At 34.8% G+C, this 23213-nt stretch overlaps 1 protein-coding gene across 3 annotated transcripts in view; it reads right to left on the bottom strand.

Moving 5' to 3' along the window:
- Window positions 1–23213, bottom strand: part of LOC150093816 (protein timeless homolog) — a 671138-nt gene that overhangs the window by 532322 nt on the left and 115603 nt on the right. For 2 of the 3 annotated variants that reach the window (XM_090412553.1, XM_090412555.1), the window contains 2 exons: window positions 18174–18252; window positions 6433–6566 (listed from right to left, as the gene is read on the bottom strand). The exons of the other annotated variant lie outside the window; for it this stretch is intronic. In XM_090412553.1, coding sequence (XP_090268679.1) covers window positions 6433–6566; window positions 18174–18252 — 213 coding nt within the window. The remainder of the gene's footprint in view (window positions 1–6432; window positions 6567–18173; window positions 18253–23213) is intronic. 3 annotated transcript variants of the gene reach the window in all.

Raw genomic sequence — 23213 nt, 5'->3', positions numbered from 1 at the left:
TTCTCCATTCACAACACAGTTGACATTTTCAATGATTCTGCCTATTTTCATTGTCTTTGTCTTTTTATTGCTGACCTTCATACCATATCTATTACAACAGCTATTCAATTTAGTCAGAGAATCTTGCAGACTTGTAGCGGATTTATTTAGAAGTATAACATCATCCGCATAAAGCAAAGAGCTGACATTAACATCTCCAATTTTGATGTCAGGTTTAATACCACATTCCTTCATAATGTGATCCATATAGATAATGAATAACAGGGGGGATAATGTACATCCTTGTCTCACACCAGATTTAACATTAAACCATCTTCCTGTACTTCCTTCAATTCTAACTGCTGACTCACAACTCAAATAAAGACTAAGTATTGCTTGATATAATGCCCCATTGACACCATATAACTGCAGCGTATTGAATAGCTTCTCTCTTGGCACCTTGTCATATGCCTTTTCCAAATCGACAAAACTTAAATACAGATCTTTGTTATATTCCCATGCTTTCTCGACTATTTGTCGTAAAGTGAAGATCTGATCCTGACAGCCTCTATTTGGCCTGAATCCAGCTTGTTCTTCACCAAGCTTTTCTTCCACAATTCTTCTCAACCGTTTCTCAAGTATACTTGCATAGATCTTGCCAGGAACACTCAGTAGGGAAATACCTCTGTAATTCTCACATTCAGTTTTATTTCCCTTTTTATATATGGGTACTATGAGAGCTCTACTCCAATCATTGGGAATTCGTCCCTCTGTCCAGGCTTTCTGAACTATGCAGTGCAGCCACTGTAAGACTCTTATACCACCATACTTCAGCATTTCTGGTCGAATATCATCTACTCCTGCTGCCTTTCCACATTTCAAGCCTTTGATGGCTTTTTCTACTTCAAGTATGGATATGTATTCCTGACTGCATGCCTGGTCAGTGTTTTTTATCACTGTGCTGTCATCACTGCTTGTTTCATTTAGCAGTTTTTCAAAGTAATTACTCCATATTTCAAGGATATCTTTTTCTCCTGTTTTCATTTCACCTTTATCATCTCTAATTCCTTTTACAGCACTCTTTCCTCCATTCCTAAGCTTCTTCAACAACCTCCAGAATATTTTGCCACCTTCTTGATATTTATTTTCTATATTCTTGCCAAAGTCCTCCCATGACTTTTGTTTAGCTAGTTTTACACACTGTTTAGCTTTCTTACATTTGTCTCTGTATTCTGTAAGAGTAACAGCTGCCTTATTTGCCAGGAACTTTTGATATGCTTTCTTCTTTTCCTTCACTGCCTCTTTAACTTCCTGTGTCCACCAGGGAGTTCTGATTTTTTTATCCTTGCACACAACCTCACCACATGCCTCTCTGGCAGAATCAATCAATGTTTCCTTCAGAGTTTGCCACTGAATCTCCAAGGTTTGATTCCTGTTCTCAAACTCTTTCATTTTCTTTTCAATAATATTTCTGTATTTTAGTCTACAGTTCACATCTGAGAGCTGCTCAACTTTTATTCGCTTTAAAACTTTCTTACATGTTATTCTTTTCAATATGAAATTCAATTTTATCCTGCTCAAGACTAAATAGTGATCACTTCCAATTTCAAATCCTCTGTACACTCTGGTGTCCTGCACCAGGGAGAAAACATCACTATCAACAATAACATAGTCAATGAGACTTTTCTTATTCCTAGCCTCTTCTCTCCATGTGAATTTGTGCACATTTTTATGTTGGAACATGGTGTTAGTAATAACCAGTCCATGTCCTGAGCAGAAATCCAACAGATATTTGCCATTATTATTAGCTTTGCTCTTTTCTCCAAATTTTCCCAAAATATTTTTGTATGTCTCACAATCATTTCCTACTCTACTATTTAGATCCCCACCAAGGACCAACTTTTCCTTTTTCATTGTGTCAGTTGCTTTTTCTAAAGCCTCAAAAAATTCCTCCACTTCTACCTTAGTAGAACCTTCTGTGGGACCATAGGCACAAATAAGTCTCATTGTCCAGTTCCCCATTCTCATATTTGCCCACATTACTCTACTTGAGACTGACTGCCATTCAAGAAGATTAGCCTCGTATTTTGTGTTGAATACTATGGCTACTCCTTCTTTTCCTTGATTGTCATTGCCTGAATATAACATTTTGTATTTATTGCTCAGAAAGATCTCACCAGTTTTGGTCTTTTTTGTTTCAGTCACCCCTATTATGTCGATCTGGTACTTATCTAATTCCTCAGCTAGCTCCATTTCTTTGCCATTCAGGCTTCTTACATTGATAGTACCGATCTTTAACTCTGGTGATGTTGAGTTGGGGTTTGTTTTCAGATTTGTTCCAGTAGCTGACTTTTCGCTGTTCGCCCTGGTTCCCTGGCGAAAACAACGGGGGCCTTGTTTAACCGGGCGACGCCCCAGCCGGCATGAAATTTTGTCATGTTGTGCCATCATTTTTTATTTTGGTTTAACCAATAAGAATACAATTTGGTCGGCTAAATCCCAAATTGCCAGCCCATCCTCGTTCGTTCAGTATCAAAGTAGATACCCAACAGGGTGCACCACGAGAAGGTGAGGATTGGACATTAGGTCAGAAGCCCTGGTCGGTTCTCCGCATTCCTTTAAAGGCTATGTGGAGGTCTCCTCTCAGTTATACAGCTTTGACCCTTAAGCACCCCCTAGAAATATAGAAAATAGAAATATAAGATCTGATAATGTTGGAGTCTTGACAAGTAACAGACTGATTTGGAGGAAAATTGTAGATAGGAAGTTAGTAATGATGTAAATTTTTCATGAAGTACTATCATATCCTGTACACCCCACTTGAGGGTACATGGCAGGAATTTGATGATGATGAAATCCACATATATCAAATTATCACATTTTTGTAATACAAAATGAAGCTCCTGTAGTTTGGTCATTAGCAAAGATCTGCTTTAGTTGTAAACACCCAAATTCGAATCCTATATAGGATTCACGGAACTTTTACAGCACGGAACTTTTACAAGTGTCTTTCCGCTGAAGTGAGTTAGCCAGTCTAATACTGAGATGGAATGTTTTTTTAAATCCCAGAAACAACTCACAGTTGTCATCCCTCAAAGTTGCCAAGCCAAGCAGAGAACACACTTAATGAGCAGACAGCAGATTACCACGCCTTCATTAAGAAGTGTTCTATGTAGATCCTATACTTGAGAGGTTTGCTGGTCAACTTCTAATACATTAGTACAATACATTTGCATTGCACAAAGAAGAAATTTGTTCGTGTTTGAAGACCTATGTATTTCTCCCCCCCCCCACTGAAAACAGGGAGAGAACCTATCATCGATGCCCTGCTCAAAATTTGTCAAGATGTATGTGGAACAACGAATCATAGCCTAAAGATTGGTGCACCACTGTTCTGATTCCTATTCCTAAAAATGGGAATAGTAAAAAATGCAGCAATTATAGAGTGATCAGTTAATTAGACATCCAAGCAAAATTTTCCTAAAAACTTACTCTCTAGCATTGAGAAGTAAATAGAAAATATACTTTCAGAGAACTAGGCAGGATTCCGTGACTATGTCACAATTTTATAGATATACAGAAGGCCTTTAATTCAATATGGTGGCATGAGGCATTGTGCAGAATACTGAACCAGCATGGAATTGGTAATAAAATAGTATGCCTAATTAAAACTCATCAACATTCCTCATAAATGTGAATAGAAATCAATGGCAACTATAGCAACCTTTCAAAATTGAAAGAGGGGTGCATAATTTTGCCAATGCTTTCTTAACCTATATTTGGAATATATAATAAACTTCGCCTTGCAAAACAGTGGTGGTATTGAAATTATAGTTGGTGGGGGGAGGGGGGAAGAAGAGAATCAAATAATCTCAGATTTTCCAATGACACTGACCTAATAGCAGAAAATGAATATCAGTTACAAGTATTAACAGACAGAGTTTAGACAGTACTTAATGTTATGGATTAAAGATCAGCATTCAAAAATCAAAAACAATGTCTTGTGCAATAAGCTTATGAAAATTTCAATTAATGATGAAAAATTAGAAGACGTAGAAAGATTCCCCTATTTGGGAATCATACAACCAGAGATAGTTGGTCTAAACATGATATTAAAGCAAGCATTGTTAAAGCAACAGTTGCCCTTTAGAGGTTATAGCCACTTTGGAAGGACAATAAAATACAGCTGACTACAAGAGTCTCTCTCGCTGATACTCTTGTTAACTCTATCTTACTATACGGATGTGAGAGTTGGATATTGTTAAAGGAAGATGAGAAAAGATTATTGGCCTTCGAGATGAAGTGCTACAGAAAACTTTTGAAGATACCATACATGGCACATGTAACAAATGACGAGATTAGAAGGAAAATGCACTCCATTGCCAGAACACAAGAAAATATCATCACTAAAATACACTGAAAACAGCTTTGAAGACTGAGTCATGGGGATAGATCAGGTAATTTACTTAAAATAGCACTAGAGAGCACTTTATAGTCATCATTATTTCCCTCCCTTCAATTCTAAAATGCTCAATAATATTCTCAATTCTTTCTATTTCAAAGCATCCTACAACATGTAATGAATAAACATTTATTGTAACATATTATTACAAAGCAGCTTCAAAGAATCTGAGGAGGAGTCATAGAGGGCACTCCACTCGACACAACCTGCCATCTATAACCACTATACCACCCACTATAGAATATTTGTCTGTAAATTGCGTGTGTTCACTTGGTCAATTTGCCTCGCTGCACTATCCAGGTATTTGCTTATGCTTGGAATCACCAAACTTTATATAGTTTCTATATTCGGCATGAAACTCTGAGTTTCTTATAAGAAACAATATCCCATATTGTTTCTTATAAGAAACAATATGGGATAATATCCCTTAACTTAAATATGTTCATGTCACCGAATTGAAGCCTTTGGCTCTTCATTATAATTAGTAATTTTCACTAATGTTTTATAAATACATGACATGAGGAGTTTACAAGCATTGCTGTTAATCTACAGAATATAAAATGGCAAATGGAATAAATTCAGCTTAAAAATGCTAGTTACTTAAGTACTAATTTTAATCAAATAAGGCCATAATTTCTTTTACTTTAGGTCTACCATTTATTATTATCAAAATTTTATTTTATACAAATAATGCAAAATCATTAGAAACAGAAATTCAGAAACTCTCTTTAAGCTGTGATGATGTTATAAAACCTTTAAAAGTTTGTTTATTTCATTAGAAATAAGTTTGTTTATTTCAAGTACCTTCATAACACATTGGAAGAACAATGGGATATTATTTACAGGACCTGAGTTTGATTCTTGTTGTGATGAGAGGAATCTTTATGTGGGCCTTTTCAGTTGAAGGTGAGTTTGACCTGTCTCACAGGCCAAACTTATTTTTCCCAGAAACTTGCGGGTAAATATCAAGAATAGTGATCAGAGCTTGCTCCACCCTTTCTATGAGTTGCCTCAGCTTGCACTACCTTCAAGGGTCAGTTGCTGCACTATCCAGGTATTTGCTTACGCTTGGAATCACCAAACTTTATATAGTTTCTATATTTGGCATGAAACTCTTTGAGTTTCTTATTCAGCTAAGAAACAATATGGGATAATATCCCTTAACTTAAATATAATTACTGAAAATGGCTGTGTCAAGATAACAGACATTGGGATTCTTGCAACTTTCTGCTGAGAATAAATCATACTGGTCTACAACAGTGACAGGAGTGTTAGTGCTATCTCTATACCAGAGTATAGAGACAGCACTAACACGAAATCCTAAATGCTACAATTGTTCCCGCACACTTCAGGAGAGAAAATGAAAGAGCAATTCTGTATCCCATGAATATCGCATAATATCCCAAAAGTCATCTATGGCCTCCATCCTTCAGAATGAAATGCATGCAAAACCAGCAGGTAAATGGATGAGATATTTCTTATCTAATATGGCACTAAGCTATATTCCATAATGAATCTAAGATTACGATAGAGGATGATGATGGCAAGGACCAGTCTCCTCCACATGAAGTGTCCTATTAGTGAGATATTAGCTACAGTCAATAATCCCTCTGGTGGATCAGAAAGGACTCACAACCTCAATGCTACAAACTACATTACAACTATTTTACACCATCATTCTCAATGTCTAAGAGAAGTGCATAATTTAGTCAGTTTCTCATAAATATGCATAAGTTCAACATGAAATTCACACTTTTCTTCTACTTCCTTTTTAATAGAACATTGTTCTGTCTTTCCTTAATCTCCTCATGTATGCATACTTTCTATAAACAGAAATTATAATGCTCAAATTTCATGTTAATTAGCTTGTTTTTTGCTTTATCACTCTATAGGTGTAACTCATTTCCATATTATGGAATGAGTTACTGTTGTAGAGCTAAAATTCAATCTGACATGCAATACAATCTAACAAACATATTCAAATAAATTACCTTTCACAACTTTCTTTTTTTTACTCTTTTTATGCTGTTTCTTTTGAACAACAAGATGAGAATGCCTTTTGCAAAACTGTTGTATCATCCTCACAAATACATGAGTTGTTTCAATCAAATCTCTAAGATACGATCTGAAATCAAAATTATAATATTGAGTTCTAACACACATTCAAAAACTCATATAGTAAAAATGGTACTGATTTGCTTTTGTTTTTTTTTCAAATTTTTTACATTCAACAGTTTGCATAAATAAACATTTTTAATTCAGGACTTTTGATGACTGTTGATTAATTCTTCTGTCAATACCTTGATTCTATGGAATACACTACACTGCTTGGCAAGAAGTCAAAGGACACCATACCATGAAGAACAAACAGCCATGGCATCCACCTTAATAAGATGTAGGACATTCTTTTGCTGCGATGACTGCAGCAATCCTATGGGGCATATTTTCCACAAGCACACGATAGTAATCAATGGGAATTTTGGAACATTCTTCCTGTAGGCCTGAATAATGTCTGCACTATTATGAGGCAAAAATCCCTTGACCTCACCTGATAGTCCATTTCATTTTACAGATGTTCAGTAGGATTGAGATCAGGGCTCTGTGGAAGCCAGTCAAGTGTGGTGACATTCACGTCCACAAACCAGGCAGTTACGTTGTCTTGCTGAAAGAGACAATGGTCAGTTCCACAGAAACACCACAAAGTAGGAAGAAATGCATTTTCTAGAATGTTCAGATATCTCTTGGAGTTCAATGCACCACAAACAGAGGCCTGAGGCTAAACCATGAAAAACAGGACCACCCATCACATAGTCATCTCTGAATTTCATAGTTATGCACCGTGGTAAGAGACGTTCAGCAGGGATTTACCACACCCACACCCATCTGTCTGCTTGGTAGAGTATTTGTATCATGAATCATTACTACATAACACAGCTTTCCAAGCTTCCAGGTCCCACTGGATGCAGCATCACCACTGAAGATGATGCTGCATGCTGGTTCAGGTAATGTGAGGCTTGCATATTGCACTCCTGGAAATCCATGTTGTGAGTCTCAATTATGAATGTTTTTGGGGCAGATTCGTGTTCCAGTCGATGACATGAAATCTGCATTCAATGTGTCGGTTGATGGGTAGGTTTTACATATTATCCTTTGTAGCATTATTCTCCACAGTCACATTTGGTGAGTGTATTGGGTCATCCACAGCAGGTAGAACTTGCAGTTGGCTCCCTGTGCTTCCATCTCAGTATGGTATCAGCGATTGTTGACCTGGGATAGCCCAAATTGACACTTGCAGAACAAATAGGCCTGCAACATGGTACCTATAACAACACCTCTTTCATACTCCATCTCGTTCAGCCATCTCATTTGGCTACAAGAAGTGTCGTGTGTTTGTAGCTGGTGTAAATTGAAAGAATATGATGCTCCTGAGTTAGTACAACTGCCACAAATATGACTCATTACACAGCATTATATACCTTGGCAAGGGTTGTCCCTTGACTTCCTTCCAAGAAGTGTATACTCTCTGGCTCGAAGACATAGAGTGAATTCAATAGTTCTAAAGAGAAATAGTTCTGCAGCATTTATTTTAGCTTATAAAACTTTCTAAAAATTAGATATTAAACTTTTTAAATTTATTAATTCGTTTAACTTTCAGAGTATCAAAGTTTTAGACATACAGTGGATTCCTCAATGTAGAAAAGGTTTTCGTAGTTTGTTATAAAACAAACTATCAAAAAAAATTCCAAATGAAGTCTCAATCATCATCATCATCAAATTCCTGACATATACCCTCAAGGGATGTACAGAATATTATGGCAGCACTATATGAAAAACTTACATCATTACTAACTTCCTATCAACAGTTTTCCTCCAAATCAATCTTTTATCTGTCAACACTCCAACATTGTCAGACCTTATATTATTACTGTATCTTATAATCTTATAATATACTTATAATATTACTCATCTAATGCACTTTTTACTGTATCAATCCACCTATATCTTGGTCTTCCTCTGGTTCTTTGAGATGCCAACCTGGCAGAGAACACTTGTTCAGCTGATCTTTCCTCTTCCATTGTGTTTAAGTGACCATACTACCTGAGATTAGCTCTCCAAACACATTCCTGGATGCTAACAATGTCAAGTTCTTTTCTAATATCCTCATTTTTAATATCATATTACTATTATTATTTTTATTATTTGACACCTCCAGGGAGGCCAAAGACTCATCGAAGAAACCCTGATTGGTTCTCTGCATTCGTTTAAAGGCTATGTGAAGGTCTCCTCTCAGTTATACAGTTTTGATCCTTAAGCACCCCATACATATATATATATATATATAATCTTCAAAAAATAATTAAGCTATAGTGAACTATCTACTATAACAAATGATTATTGTGGTCCCTATGAGTTTGCTTGAGTGAGTCTACAGTATCACTGTGTATTAGCCATTCACATTATAGTGAACTTCCATTTAATAGTATATATGGAATGGAATGGGAGAATCTCATACATATCAACCAACCTTGAATAGTGCATATACTGTATTACTAATGGCATCTTGAAATGATTATGAATATGACAATATGATTAAAATGAATATGAATAAAATAATATGACACACTTTGTTTCTGAGACTTATGCACAGCCAAAAAATAACATTTTTTTAGGTGGATTAAGACATAACGATCCATAATATGAGGAAAAGTTACTATTTGTGTATAATCACAAATGGTTATACAAAACAAAATAAGTGAAATACAAAACTTGGAAAAACATTTTTGTTTTGTCTGTAGATATTTACATTCCAAATTATTTTGCATTTATGTTTAAGGTACATATTGATTTTTGGAATTCATCTTCACTTCTTGCTATGCTTATCTGCTCATCTGCAAACAAAAGGGAATTAAGTATACTTCCATGATGCAGTTTAAATGCTGGTTTTATATATATATTTTTTCATTTCTTTACTATTTCATTTTTATATAGATATTAAATAAGACCTCTGTTTATTGATTTCCATTCTGTAACTTTTGCATTGATTCTTACAGCTTATTTATTTCGTGTGGATTTCCCCCATTCCTCGACCACCTCCTTAGGACTGGTTAAGCCCTCTTAGTGAGGGATTAAGTATGTATTTTATGAGTGCAGATCCATGTGTGTTCACTAGCCAGTTTGCCTGTTACGAGGGACAAAAAACCCATGTTTCCAGGTGAAAAACCCTCCACCTCTGTATGAGACCGACTAACTCACCTTTAGTCAAAACAGACCAGGTAAAGGTTCCTCACATCGTGGAAGGGAATTGAACCTCGGGTCTTTCTGACCAAAGACCTTTGTCTATACTGACTGAGCTACGGAGGCTCTATTCTTACAGCTATTTGGTTGTTATGATACATGCTAATTATTGCAGCAAGAAGCTGATTCTGAATGTTTAGATTCTTGAGTACACTCATCAGTTTGTTCCTTAATACTTTGTCAAAGGCTTTCTGGTAGTCTACAAATACTATGTGTGTTTCTTTATTGTATTTGTAATGTTTTCCCATTAAGATTTTTAATGTAAAAGCTGGATCAATGCACAACTGTCCTTTTCGGAAGCCATTTTGTTCTTTGCAAACTTTATCTTCTACATATGATTCACATTTTGAACTTAATATTCGTGCATATAACATCATCAAATTCCTGACATGTACAGGATATGATAGTACTGCATGAAAACTTACATAATTACTAACTTCCTATCTACAATTTTCCTCCAAATCAATCTGTTACCTGTCAAGACTCCAACATTATCTATCTTCTAAGGCTTTTTACTATATCAATCCATCTATATCTTGGTCTTCCTCGGCGTCATTTTCCTAGCAACTTGGCAAAGAACACTTGTTTTGCTAATATTTCCTCTCCCATTTAACTAACCACACCAGCTTAGATTAGCTCTGCTAATACATTCCTGGATGCGATAATATCCTCATTTTGAATATGATATTGCCATTGATGCAATCTGCTCATTCCCCTAATCTTTCTCAGGACTCTCATATCTGCAAACTCTAGTCTTTGGTCAAGTGTTTTACTTCTAACCAGGCTCTCAGATGCATAAGTTAAAACTGATTTGAACACTGTTTTATATATAGCTAATTTAGTGTTTTGACTAATTTCTCTCTTATTCCATATAAGTTTATTCAGTTGACTTCCCACTACCAGCTTTCTTGATTCTGTTGTCTATTTCCATATTTAATTTACCATATTCGTTAAAAATCGTGCCTAAATAGCTGAAATGTTTTACCTGTTCTATAGGTTCTCCATTCACAATGCATTTGATATTTTCAATGTTTCTGCCTATTTTCATTGTCTTTGTCTTGTTATTGTTGATTTTCATACCATATCTATTAGAACAGTTATTCAATTTAGTCAAGGAATCTTGCAAACTTGTAGCGGATTTATTTAGAAGTATGACATCGTCTGCATTAAGCAAAGAGCTGAGATTAACATCTCCAATTTTGATATCAGTTTTAATACCACTTTCCTTCATAATGTGATCCATATAGATAATGAATAACAGAGGGGATAATGTACATTCTTGTCTGACACCAGATTTAACATTAAACCATATTTCTGTACTTCCTTCAATTCTAACTGCGGACTTACAACTAAATAAAGACTAAGTATTACTTGATATAATGCTCATCGACACAACACAACTGTAGCATTTCGAAAAGCTTCTCTCTTGGCACTTTATCATGACTTTTCCAGATCTACAAAACTTAAATACAGATCTTTGTTATATTCCCATGATTTCTCGACTATCTGTCATAAAGTGAAAATCTGATCCTGCCAGCCTATATTTGGCCTGAATCCAGCTTGTTCTTCACCAAGATCAAGCTGAGTGTTCTTTACCAGGAACACTCAGTAGAGATATACCTTCGTAATTCTCACATTTAGTTTTATTTCTCTTTTTGTATATGAGTACTATCAGAGCTCCACTGCAATCATCTGGAATTCGGCCCTCTGTCCAGGTCTTCTGAACTATGAAGTGCAACTACTGTAAAACTTTCATACCTCCATACTTGACCATTTCTGGCCGAATATCATCTACTCTAGCTGTCTTTCCACATTTCAGGCTTTTGATGGCTTTTTCTACTTCAAGTATGGATAGATATGGATCCTGGTCAGTGTTTTTTTATTTCTGTGCTGTCACTGATTGTTTCATTTAGCAATTTTCCGAAGTAATTACTCCATACATGAAGGATATCTTTTTCTCCAGTTTTCATGTTCTCTTTATCATCTGTAATTCCTTTTATAGCATTCTTTCCTCCATTTCTGAGCTTTTTGAACAGCCTCCAAAATATTTTGCCACCTTCCTAATATTTATTTTCTATCTTCTTACCCAAGTCCTCCAATGACTTTTGTTTAGCTAGTTTTACACAGTGTTTAGATTTCTTACATTTGTCTCTGTATTCTCTAAGAACACAAGCTGACTTATTTGCTAGGAACTTTCGATATGCTTTCTTGTTTTCCTTCACTGCCTCTTTAACTTCCTGTGTCTTCCATGGAGTTCTGATTTTTCTATCCTTGCAGATAACCTCTCCACATACCTCTCTGGCTGAATCAATCAATGTTTTTTTTCAGAGTTTGCCACTAAATCTCCAAGGTTTGGTTCCTGTTCTCAATCTCTTTAATTTTTTTTTTAATAATGTTAGTGCATTTTAGTCTATAGTTCACATCTGAGAGCTGTTCAACTTTTATTCTTTAAAACTTTCTTACATGTTCTTCTTTTCAATATGAAATAGTGATCACTACCAATTTCAAATCCTCTGTGCACTGTAGTGTCCTGCACCAGGGGAGAAAACATCACTATCAACAATAACATAGTCAATGAGACTTTTCTTATTCCTTGCCTCTTCTCTGTGTGTGTGTGAATTTATGCACATTTTATGTTGGAACATTGTGTTAGTAATAACCATACCATGTCCTGAGCAGAAATCCAACAGGTATTTGCCATTATTATTAGCTTTAACATATACCATGCATATAACTTATAACAGTATAGAAGACTTATTCCTCTATAGTTTTCACCGTTTCACTTACCGCCTTTTTTTATATATTCGGATGATAATTGCCTTATTCCAACTTTCTGGGATTTTTTCCTTGCTGTAATAATTTTAAAAGTCATTTGATGAATAGGATGGCTACATATTTTATATGTTCTATATCTATTCCATCTTCTACTGGGAATTTTCCGATTTGCTTTGTTCTATTGCTTGTTGGATTTCTTATAATGTTATTTCTTCCCATATATAGTTAGTAGTTAACATTATGTCAGTTTTAGATTCATTACTATCTTGCCATAAATTTTGGTAGAAGTCCAGACAAGATTTCTCTTTGATTATTTCAAGTTTCACTTTTTCTTTTAAGTCCTTATTCATATTCCTTGGAATTTTGTATGTATTTGGTCTCTTCACTGTAAGATCTGTTTCCAATTTTCCTATGAAGTTTATCCCATATTTCTCTATTTTTTTTAATGCTTTTTTGCTATTGTTTTTTTGTATTTATAATTAATTTCTGCTTCCTGCTTCTAGTGATTTTGTGTTTATCCATTGTTTATATGCTTCTTTCTTGTCTTTGTTTATTGCTTCAATGTTTTCATCCCAACTTCTTATTCCCCTTTCTCCTCAATTTTTTAAATTATCCCATTCTATCTCTATATGATCATTTTCTTTTATTTGCTCTAGTTTTCCATTTATTCTTTCTGAATAAAAGTACTTAATACTTTTATCATCCAAGAGTTGAACTCTAAAAGATTCTTGTAGATTTCTCTTAGCCCTGATTTGGTTAATTTTAAACCATTTTGGCAATATTCTTAATTTTCTGTTTAAGAGATAATGATCAGATTTTATTTTTGCATTTCTAAATACCTGGCTATCTAGTATCATATAAGCTGTTTTCCCTATTAGCTATTATATAGTCTATTATACTTTTTAGGTTTCTTGTTTCCCAAGTGAATTTATGGACATCTTTGTGCTTGAAAAAAGTATTAGTAATTTTTAAGTTATTATATGTGGAAAAATCCCTAAGTCTGTATCCATTTCTATTGCATGTTGTTTTACCATTTGTTCCTATATTTGTACCTAATGGAATGTTCCCTACTCTAGCATTGAAATCTCAAATTATTAATAGATAATCATTTGGGCTTATTTTATATTTTATTTTTGTAAATCTGAATAAAAGGCATTGTTATCTTTCTCTCTTTCTTCCTCTGGAGCATAGACATCAACAATAGTCAGGAGGCCACGGCTTATTTGTAATCTATTTCTAGAATTCTATCACTCCAGCATTGGTAATGTGTGATTTTTTTTAAAAATTGATTTGTGAGTAAATATCATCTCTCCTGTTTTTGCTTATTCTTCCTTTTGGACTTCACTGTAGATATAGATGTAATTATCTGTTTCATCTGAACTTTTTTGCTCTTTTTTTTTCTTTATTTCTGTTATTACTGCTAATTTGATATTTCTTTCTGTTAGGGTTTTGTGTAGATCTTCATAATTCTGATGGATACTCCTGACATTCCAAGTAGCAACATTCCAGCTATTCTTGTTTATTTTCATTCTTTTTCCTTTCCTTATCCTGCTCATATACATTAACCTGTCCGAGTCACTTTCCAGAGTGACAGTTCAGTCACTTCTTTTCTGAGTCATTGGAGTAAGAAAAGATTCAGCTGGGTTGTTTGCCATCCACAGCCTAAGCTTCCCAATGGTGTTAGTACCCAAGTGGAAGATTGGGTACTAACACCAATGGTTTTAGTACCCAATCCACGTGGAGGTGAGACGTTAGTTCACCAACTCTCACCTCCACGTTAGTTCACCACGTGGAGGCGAGAGTTGGATTGGGGGAGGAGAGGCTAAGTGATCCTACTTGAGAGGATCATATATTGCATCTCCTTTGAACCCTGTTCTACTTTGTAATTAACTATTGTTGCCACAGACGATAGCCTGTAATATTCAGGCTGAAATATATGGCTTTAAATAAATAGTATTACTTATCCCTTGTGTTTTTTTGTGCAGCAACATAGAATTCTTTTGTCTGATGTCTCGACCAACTCCACACCTCATTTTCAACCTCCTGTTTGTAACTTACTGACTTTCCAACATACAATTATCAGAAATAGATGACAGAAATGTTAAAAGAATAGATATGAATCAAGTCATGCATAACAGAGCTTGACTTGAAATGAAGGAATATGTGAGATTTCATTATTTATTATGACAGAGTGAAAATTATCAAAAACTATGAACAAAATTAGTAATGTTAACAGATCAAGTCTTATGAAAGAGTCAGTTTGTAGTCTTTAAAGAAGCATTAAAAGCAATTTATAATAACTTTAAGAAAAGCATCATTTAACATTTAGTTTACATCCTAAATAAAAGTAGGATGTAAAGTAACAGATAAAAAAAAAAGTAGATGTAAAGTAACAGATAAAAAAAAGTAGAATGCAAAGTAACTTATTGTTTTTCTGATATTAAATTATTACTATTATTAAATAAAAGTACAACTAATAAAAACTTGTCATTACTCAAAATTCAGAGATTTGCATCCAGTTGATTCTTTCACTAAAACAACTCATTGGGACCACAGCAATACTTCCTTACATTGGACAGTTGGCTATAGTAAATTTAAATTAAAGATGCCAAGGAATAATATTCTTGGTTTCATCCTTTATCTAAGTGTGATTTATGGTTCACATCGATTGCCTTAGTATTCCATAATGCATCAGCCTCTATATACAAGTAGCCCAGTCGTTCACATGCAGACTTTGTTTGTTTACACTTGGATAAAGGATGAAACCAAGAATATCATTTCTTGGCATCTTTAATTTATAGTATAACCAAGAGGAAAAACTTTCAACATCTATCTCTAATCCAGAGTATTTTGTTTTAATAATAAGATGTGACATCTTTTGACTACTTGTATATGGAAATATGACTTTTGCATTACTTCAACCTTGGTATCACTTCTGATTCTGGTTCCCACTGATGAGACCTCAATAAAAGTCTGGGTAGTGGCCTTTTTCCATAATGCATAGCATTATACATGTCCGTAAGGATATTTGCATTGCATTACGGGATACTAAGGCAAGTGATGTAAAGTCATCAGTCTCTATATACAAGTGGCCCAGACATTTACATGCAAACTTTGTTTGCTTACACTTGGAATAAGGATGAAACCAAGAATATAATTTCTTGGCATCTTTAATTTATAGTATAACCAAGTGAAAAGACTTTCAACAACTGTACTAAATTTTTTTGATGCAATGGCTTAGAATTATAAATATGGGATTATATTCATAGAGATATGGAACTATATTCAAAACATTTCAGTGGTTTCTTATCGTGAGCTAGACTGTTATGGTGGAAATCAATAAGCTCAATGACTTGCTAATTGAAAATAGCTCTAAAGCATGGGTGTCCAACCTTTTAGCTTGCCTAGACCACATTGAGTGAAGAGGAATTGTCTTGGACTGCATATAAAATGTATAATATAGTTAATGTATATAAGTAACAAAACTTCCTTTATATTTTTAAATTTTTTATTATAATATTAAAAAAAAAGAGGGCAGCATAAACACAACACTAATGAGATATTTGGCCTTGTTTACATGAAACCAATGCATCAACGTCTGGTTTGATGGAGGTGGTTGCAATTCGTAGCGAGCTCTCAAGGTTCTCATCAGAAATTTTCGATCTAACTTTACTCTTCGTATGCTTCATTCTTGAAAATAGTCGTTCACAATCGTATGTAGTATGTACTAACAAAAAAAAAGCAATAATATGAATAAAGTGTGATTGTGAAGTGAAGGATATTTTTCTCTGGGAAGATAGGTATTATAAAAATATAGCAAAGAGACATGATCAAATTTTTCTTTGAATTGAATATCTGATTGCAACTCTATACATTCCATTTGAAAATTCAAAGGTATTGTATTTATGTTGACTGAAAATGGAATCACAAATATACAAAAAAATTTATAATTTTTTCTGAAATCTTGAAACCTATTCTCAAATTCCTGTATCAAAATGGGAAGAAAGACAGCATATTTTTCGCATCACATAATAATTTAAAAGTTTAAGATCTTATGGAGCTGCATTACTAACAATCCAGGGCCACACACGGTCCACAGGTAATCAGATATAGTTTACTTGAACTCTATGAATTAAGAAAAATAAAAACAGTAGTTTACACTGACAGGTGTAAACAGGTGTAAATTAAAAAATATCTGTCAAGTATTTTTAAAGAGTAGTAACAACATAAAAAAAAAAGTCATCTCTTACTTGCACAAGAAATTAAAAGATGACTTCTTGTAATTCCACAATAATGATTATGCAACTTATGTAATTCACTCCTCACAGCTAAAAGCTTTATCAAGGGTGAACAATACATTTTGTTACTACCCTTCATATATCGGTCAGCTGGATATAATGGTGAGGTGGAAACATTAAAAAAAGTGCACAGACAAGTAACGACTAAGCCTATCTGAGGACTCTGAAATACTGAATATGAGGACAGAATGAGGGAACAGGCTCCTTCTCATCAAGAGAGAAACTGGTAAGCCTATTGGATAGATATGGAAATACTGCATTGGATAACAGGTGGTGGAAGAATGGGAGGTCATCTCTAAGAACTGTATATATGGTCAAGTGAGTAATGTGAGTGAAAGTGAAAAGTATATATGTTTAATATGGTTAATGCTCAATGTTGAATGTGCATAAGACAAGATATGACATGTACTAATGTACTATAGTCTGCAGAAAATTCTTCCTGTGATGAGTCTCCTGACACTCATGGAGCCCCAGAAACAGTAAATTATTCATAATACTATTATATATTACAAATAATGCTGCAGACTTCCACTTTGACAACAGCTGTTACTAGTTACATTTAAATCCCATTACAGTCTGGAAACCATATTTAAATATAGCAGACCATACTCACTGGCGCATTCCTTTTCTCTATTATTATAGCTGTTTATAAATGTACAGTACATTTGTAGTAGACTTATTTACATATATCCCTTTAGATTCTTACTGGCAAATGCTACTTATACGAATTCCTTGCACTAACTTTCATGTCTGTTTTGGCATAAAAGTTAGTATAATGAAAGTTACTGCCAATCCTCCATTGCACTAATGCCACTCTTAATGAAATCTTCTGTAACAAATCTTTCATTGTTTTGGTTCATGGTAGTTCAATAGTTCTACAGTATCACATTACTACATTAAAGTTTTGCTGGCTCCTTATTTTTACATGATAACCCAATGCAGAACTCTGAGTCAATGCTCAAAGAAATTATTATTAAGAGCTTCCAGGGAGTAAGGGACTCATCGAGGGAGGCCACATACTACATGCACCAGCTATCATACTTTATTCTTGAATTTGTTCATACTGCTTGCACTCAACATCCAATGGCAATCAATTCCAATCATGCACCACCCTATGAGAGAAACTCACAAACCCTCAATCTATCAACATAGGGAGGATTTCACAGACTACTCACCGTCTTGGTCACTTTCCTTTGGATCCTCTTAACCACTTCCTCATTCCCAAGAGACAAAGGTAACTAGACCCGAACATAATCCAGATGTGGCTGTATCAAGGCCTTACACAAAAAGGAATGATAACTTCCTTATTTATAACTAATAAGAAGAAATTACTTTTATGGATATATAAAGATTAAAATACTCACTTAGGTAATTTTATTTCATCATAGTTCATTAACAAAGTCAGAAGCAGGTCTCTGTATTCCATCATGTAGAAGATATTTCCTAAAATAAAAATTATTATTATTGTTATTTATTACACAGGAACCTCCAAATCTAAAGACTCAGAGAAAGTCCAAAGCATTGAACACAATATGCACAGTACCTCTGCTTAACACTGCACTGACTGACAAAGCACACAACAGACTGACCATCCAACTCATTCATCTCCAAGCAAAAAATCTAGTCCTTACATCCTTGCTAACCACACTCTTACTCAATTTACAGGGATGATACCTTGTTCTGTCCACTCTAGCCAAGTGCTGAGATATTTCCTCTGCATTAATCTTATCAAAAGTCTTTTAGTAACTTAAACGTTTCTATCATATCAACTCTTTTCCACCTAGAAACCAACCTTTGCAACTCACAAACCCTCAATCTATCAACATAGAGAGGATTTCACAGACTACTCACCATCTTGGTCACTTGCCTTTGGATCCTCTTACCCACTTCCTCATTCCCAAGAGACAAAGGTAACTAGACCCGGGCATAATCTAGATGTGGCTGTATCAAGGCCTTACATAAAAAGGGAATGATAACTTCCTTATTTCTGCTTGTTAGTGTGTTCTCCAATAACCAAGTAATCCTATGAGCTGCCATGAATAACTTTGTACATTACAAAGTCCTCTGAGAAGATTTTCCCCGAGATCCTTAATCGCCAACCTGGAATTCAGGTGATATGCTCGACTGTAAAACAGAAGAGGGACTTTGACCTCCCAAGATAGAAGACCCAGTGCTCATCTTTTCAATTAAAAGCTGGTAATGCATGGGTGAGACTTGCATTCTTCAACACAAACAAGATTTATACCATCCTGCAAGGGTCCCAGAAAAACACCTCATCAGATAATTCCAACAAACAGCATTCCAATATTACACAATTTAAACAGCATTATTAGAAAACTGTCTCTAGTATGATTGCTGTCATCAGTGTCAGCCAAAACAATTGACTCTTTCATATTAACTTTTTGCTCCTGGACAGCTTCAGTAACATTAAATTTCACACCAGGGAAACAACATTTAGTCATGTTCTCCTTAAGTACAACTATTATCATAGAATTACCAAAACATTTTTCTGCTGTAGTCATCCATACCTGTTTCTTATCTCAAACTTTTTTTTTCCCCACTTCTCAGCTCTACCAATTGCTTTGTCCCATGAAGTACTTCATGTAGGCATGCTATTGCTTTCATGTGGCCTTGTTATTCTCCTGAACTTCCACCACTGCATTTTCAATAATATTGCCAACACTAACATTTTTCCTGGCTTTTTACAATATGCTCTACTACCATATGTTTTACTCTCTCCATACCAATGTCACACTTTCAAAATGCTTCCTACATATTAACTCACTAGTCTCACTTTCTCTTTTCACAAATCTTTCATCTTTTGCAACAAATTCATCTCACACACAAATGCACAGATGTATTTAACAATACACATGCAAAGAAAATTAAAGTAAATTATGTATAATACGCTTAGCATTGATGACAGAACAACTATCACCATCAGTCTACAAAACGTACTTCAAATAAAAATAAGAATACCTACTGAGCTCCATAGTGCACTGGTGATAACAAAGAGCATACTCCCCCAATGCCTACTGATAATGTTCTTTGTTGCAGAACTGGGACTCAAAAGTCTAGGATACAAGAAATGCTTATAAGAGCTCTTCAACTGAAGGTGAACTAGTCTCATAGGAAGATGGTGATGGATATTTCATCCATATATGTACCCTGAATAGGTGTTCGGGTTACTATGACAGTGCTACATGATTAAGTTTACATTATTATTAATCTCCTATCCACAATTTTCCTCCAAATTAGTCTATTACTTGTGAGCACTTCAATATTGTCATATCTAACATTTTGTTCTTCTAAGGCACTTCTGACTGAATCAATCAATCTACCTAGACCTTGGTCTTCCTCTGGGTCTCTTTCCAGTCATCTTGGCATCAAACACCTATTTTGCTAACCTTTCCTTTGTTAACCATTCTATTTAAGTGCCCATACCACCTTAGATTAGCTCTGCTTACACATTCTTGAATGCCAATGGTGCCAAGTTCCTTTCTAATATCTTCAGTTTTAATATGATTCTGCCATTGATGCCATCAGTTCATTCCCCTAACTTTTCTCAGAATCCTCATATCTGTGGTCTCTAGTCTTTGATCAAGTGTTTTATTTCTAACCCAACTCTCAGATTCATAACTTAAAACTGGTTTGAACACTATCTCGTATACTGCTAGTTTGGTGTTTTGGCTAATTTCTCTCTTATTCCAGATAAATTTATTCAAGTGGCTACCCACCAGACCAACTTTGCTAATTCTGTTGTCTATTTTCAGATTTAACCTGCTATCTTCTCTAAAAACTGTGCCTAAAGAGCTGAAATATTTTATTTGTTTTATAGGATCTCCACTAAGAATACATCTGAAGGTTTCTATGTTCCAGCCTATTTTCATAGTTTTGGTCTTTTTATTGCTGATTTTCATGCCAAATTTGTTACAGAATCCTGGAGACTTGCACTAGATGTGTTTAGGAGTACAACATCATTTGCATAAAGCAAAAAGAGCTAAGTTTGGTATGTCCAATTCCAATATCAGGCCTAATGCCACTTTCTTTCATAACGTGATCCATATAGATTATGAACACAGCAGAGATAATATGCATCCTTGTCTTACCCCCTGCTTTTACATCAAACTATCTTCCTGTATTTCCTTTAATTCTAACTGCTGACTGATAACTTAAATATAGACTATGTATTGCTCTGTATAATGTTCCATTCACACCATATAATTGTAGTATTTTGAAAAGCTTTTCTCTGGGTACATCCTATACTTATTATTTAGTAAGATCTCACCTGTTTTTCTTCTTTGTCTCAGTAATGCCGATTATGTCAACATGGTACTTTTCCAATTCTTTGCAAGCTCGATTTCCTTTCCATTAATACTTCTTATAATGATGGTTCCTATCTTCAGTTCTTTTGATGTTGGGTTTATTCTTCTTCTTCTAGATGTTGAGTTAGAGTTTGTTCCAGTAGCTGACTTTTCACTGTTCACCCTGGTTCTCTGACAAAAACAGATGGGCTCTTGTTTAACCAGGCAATGCCCCAACCAGCATGAAATCTCATCATATTGCACAATCATATACATGTGTGGGTTAAGTCAATAAAAAGTACAATTTGGTTGGCTAAGTTCCAAATTGCCAGCCCATCCTCATTTGTTCAGTACCCAGTAGATAACTACTACCTCACCTTCATAGGACACACCACATGAAGGTGAGGAATGGACATTAGGTCAGAAGCCCTGCATTCTGACCTAATGTCGGTTCTCTGCATTCCTGAAAGGCAATGTGGAGGTTTCCTCCCAGCTATTTGACTTTGACCCTTAAGTGACCATAAAAATAATTACTTCAATACCTATATATATATAGAACCCAAAAAACTGCTGTTATTATTTTGAAATCAATTCTCAATTTTGTGCTTAACTGGTACTATATATATATATATATATATATATATATCTTAGTTGGTGCCTGGCTCCTTAACTGGTACACTGCTGTGGGTGCCACTGGACTATTTGTCCATTGGTTTCTTGCCTGGTTTTATGGCCCCTCAGCAGGAGTCCAACTGTTGTTTCCTACAGTTGGCCTCCTGCCATCATGTTAATTGTGTGTTCTAATGATATCCAGAATTATGCACAAGACTAGAACATGTCAGGTCTCTCACCACTTGCATGTTGATCTGGTTGACAAAGGAGAACATCTCCACTTTCCAATCTAATTGTGGGTTTGAATCCCATTACAGTGTAAATTTTTCCAAATATTTTTAGGTGACAAATAATTTTTATCTCTGGGAATTATACAAAGACAAATATTAAATCAATTTTGGATGAATTCATGCTTTACTTTCAACAGATAGCATCTCACTGCATTCAACATACTTTGACTTATTGCCCATTACATAAAATCTATTTTGTAATAAGTCTATTTATATTTCTGCATTTCTTACTTTAAATGAAGGACCCATTTCTTTTTGCAGAAATCCACATATACTTATGCACTTCATAAGAAGATCAATAAAATAAGGGAAAATTCAAAATCAAATTAAAAAAGCAAATACAAAAATATATCAGAATATGTGCAATATATTACTATGAAATATAACTAAGAAACATTTGACTCTGCTAACCAGACAACACAATCATTAAAACTAATTTATGATTATTATTATTACTACCAGAGATCTCCAACAAGTAGTCAGAAACTCATCAAGGGAGGCCACATAACACCTACATCAGCCATCATACTTTTTTTTTAATTAATTCAAGCTAACTGCACTCACAACCTCCACAGGCAAGCTATCAAGCACTGCTCTATGAGAGAAAAATCTACCTTGCACCCCCCCCCCCTTCTTGACTGCATTCATTCTAAACTTCTATGAATGCCCTCTTGATCTCTCTCTGTCCTCCATAAAATGAAAAATTCCTACTGGTATCTCATATGATCCTCTCAGAAGTTTGTAAGTCTTCATCATGTATGCTAGTGTCTACAGTCCACAAATTCTCAATCTGTTCTCACACTCTACATTCCCGATATCAATATTTCAATTTGGGGAAAGAGAGGATCAGATGGCTCCAAGAATTGTCAGAAGAACAGCAGACAGAAGATTAAAACAAAACAAAAAAAAAAAAAAAAAAAAAAGACCAGAAGGAAAGATTTTGCATTTGGATCTCTGATATGTGATGTCAGAGCACAGTATCACCTTTAAGATAAACAGAATCATGTAGGGACGAATGAAAGTGGGCTTGGTCAGAAAGGGAGAGTTAAGTGTAGATTAGATTGGAGAAATTAATAAAAAAATTAACTTCATAAAGTTAGATTAGGCTGTGCATACTGCTGAAGTATTTGAGACATTTTTAATTTAATTTTATTTTTATTATTTTGAGGAAAGGAGGGTAGTACAGTTTGATTTGCAC

This window comes from Typopeltis vanoorti, chromosome 23, assembly GCF_054136105.1.
Source record: "Typopeltis vanoorti isolate ZY-2024b chromosome 23, IOZ_Tvanoo_1.0, whole genome shotgun sequence".
NCBI lineage: Eukaryota > Metazoa > Arthropoda > Arachnida > Uropygi > Thelyphonidae > Typopeltis > Typopeltis vanoorti.
This window is presented reverse-complemented; position numbering and strand designations above follow the sequence as displayed.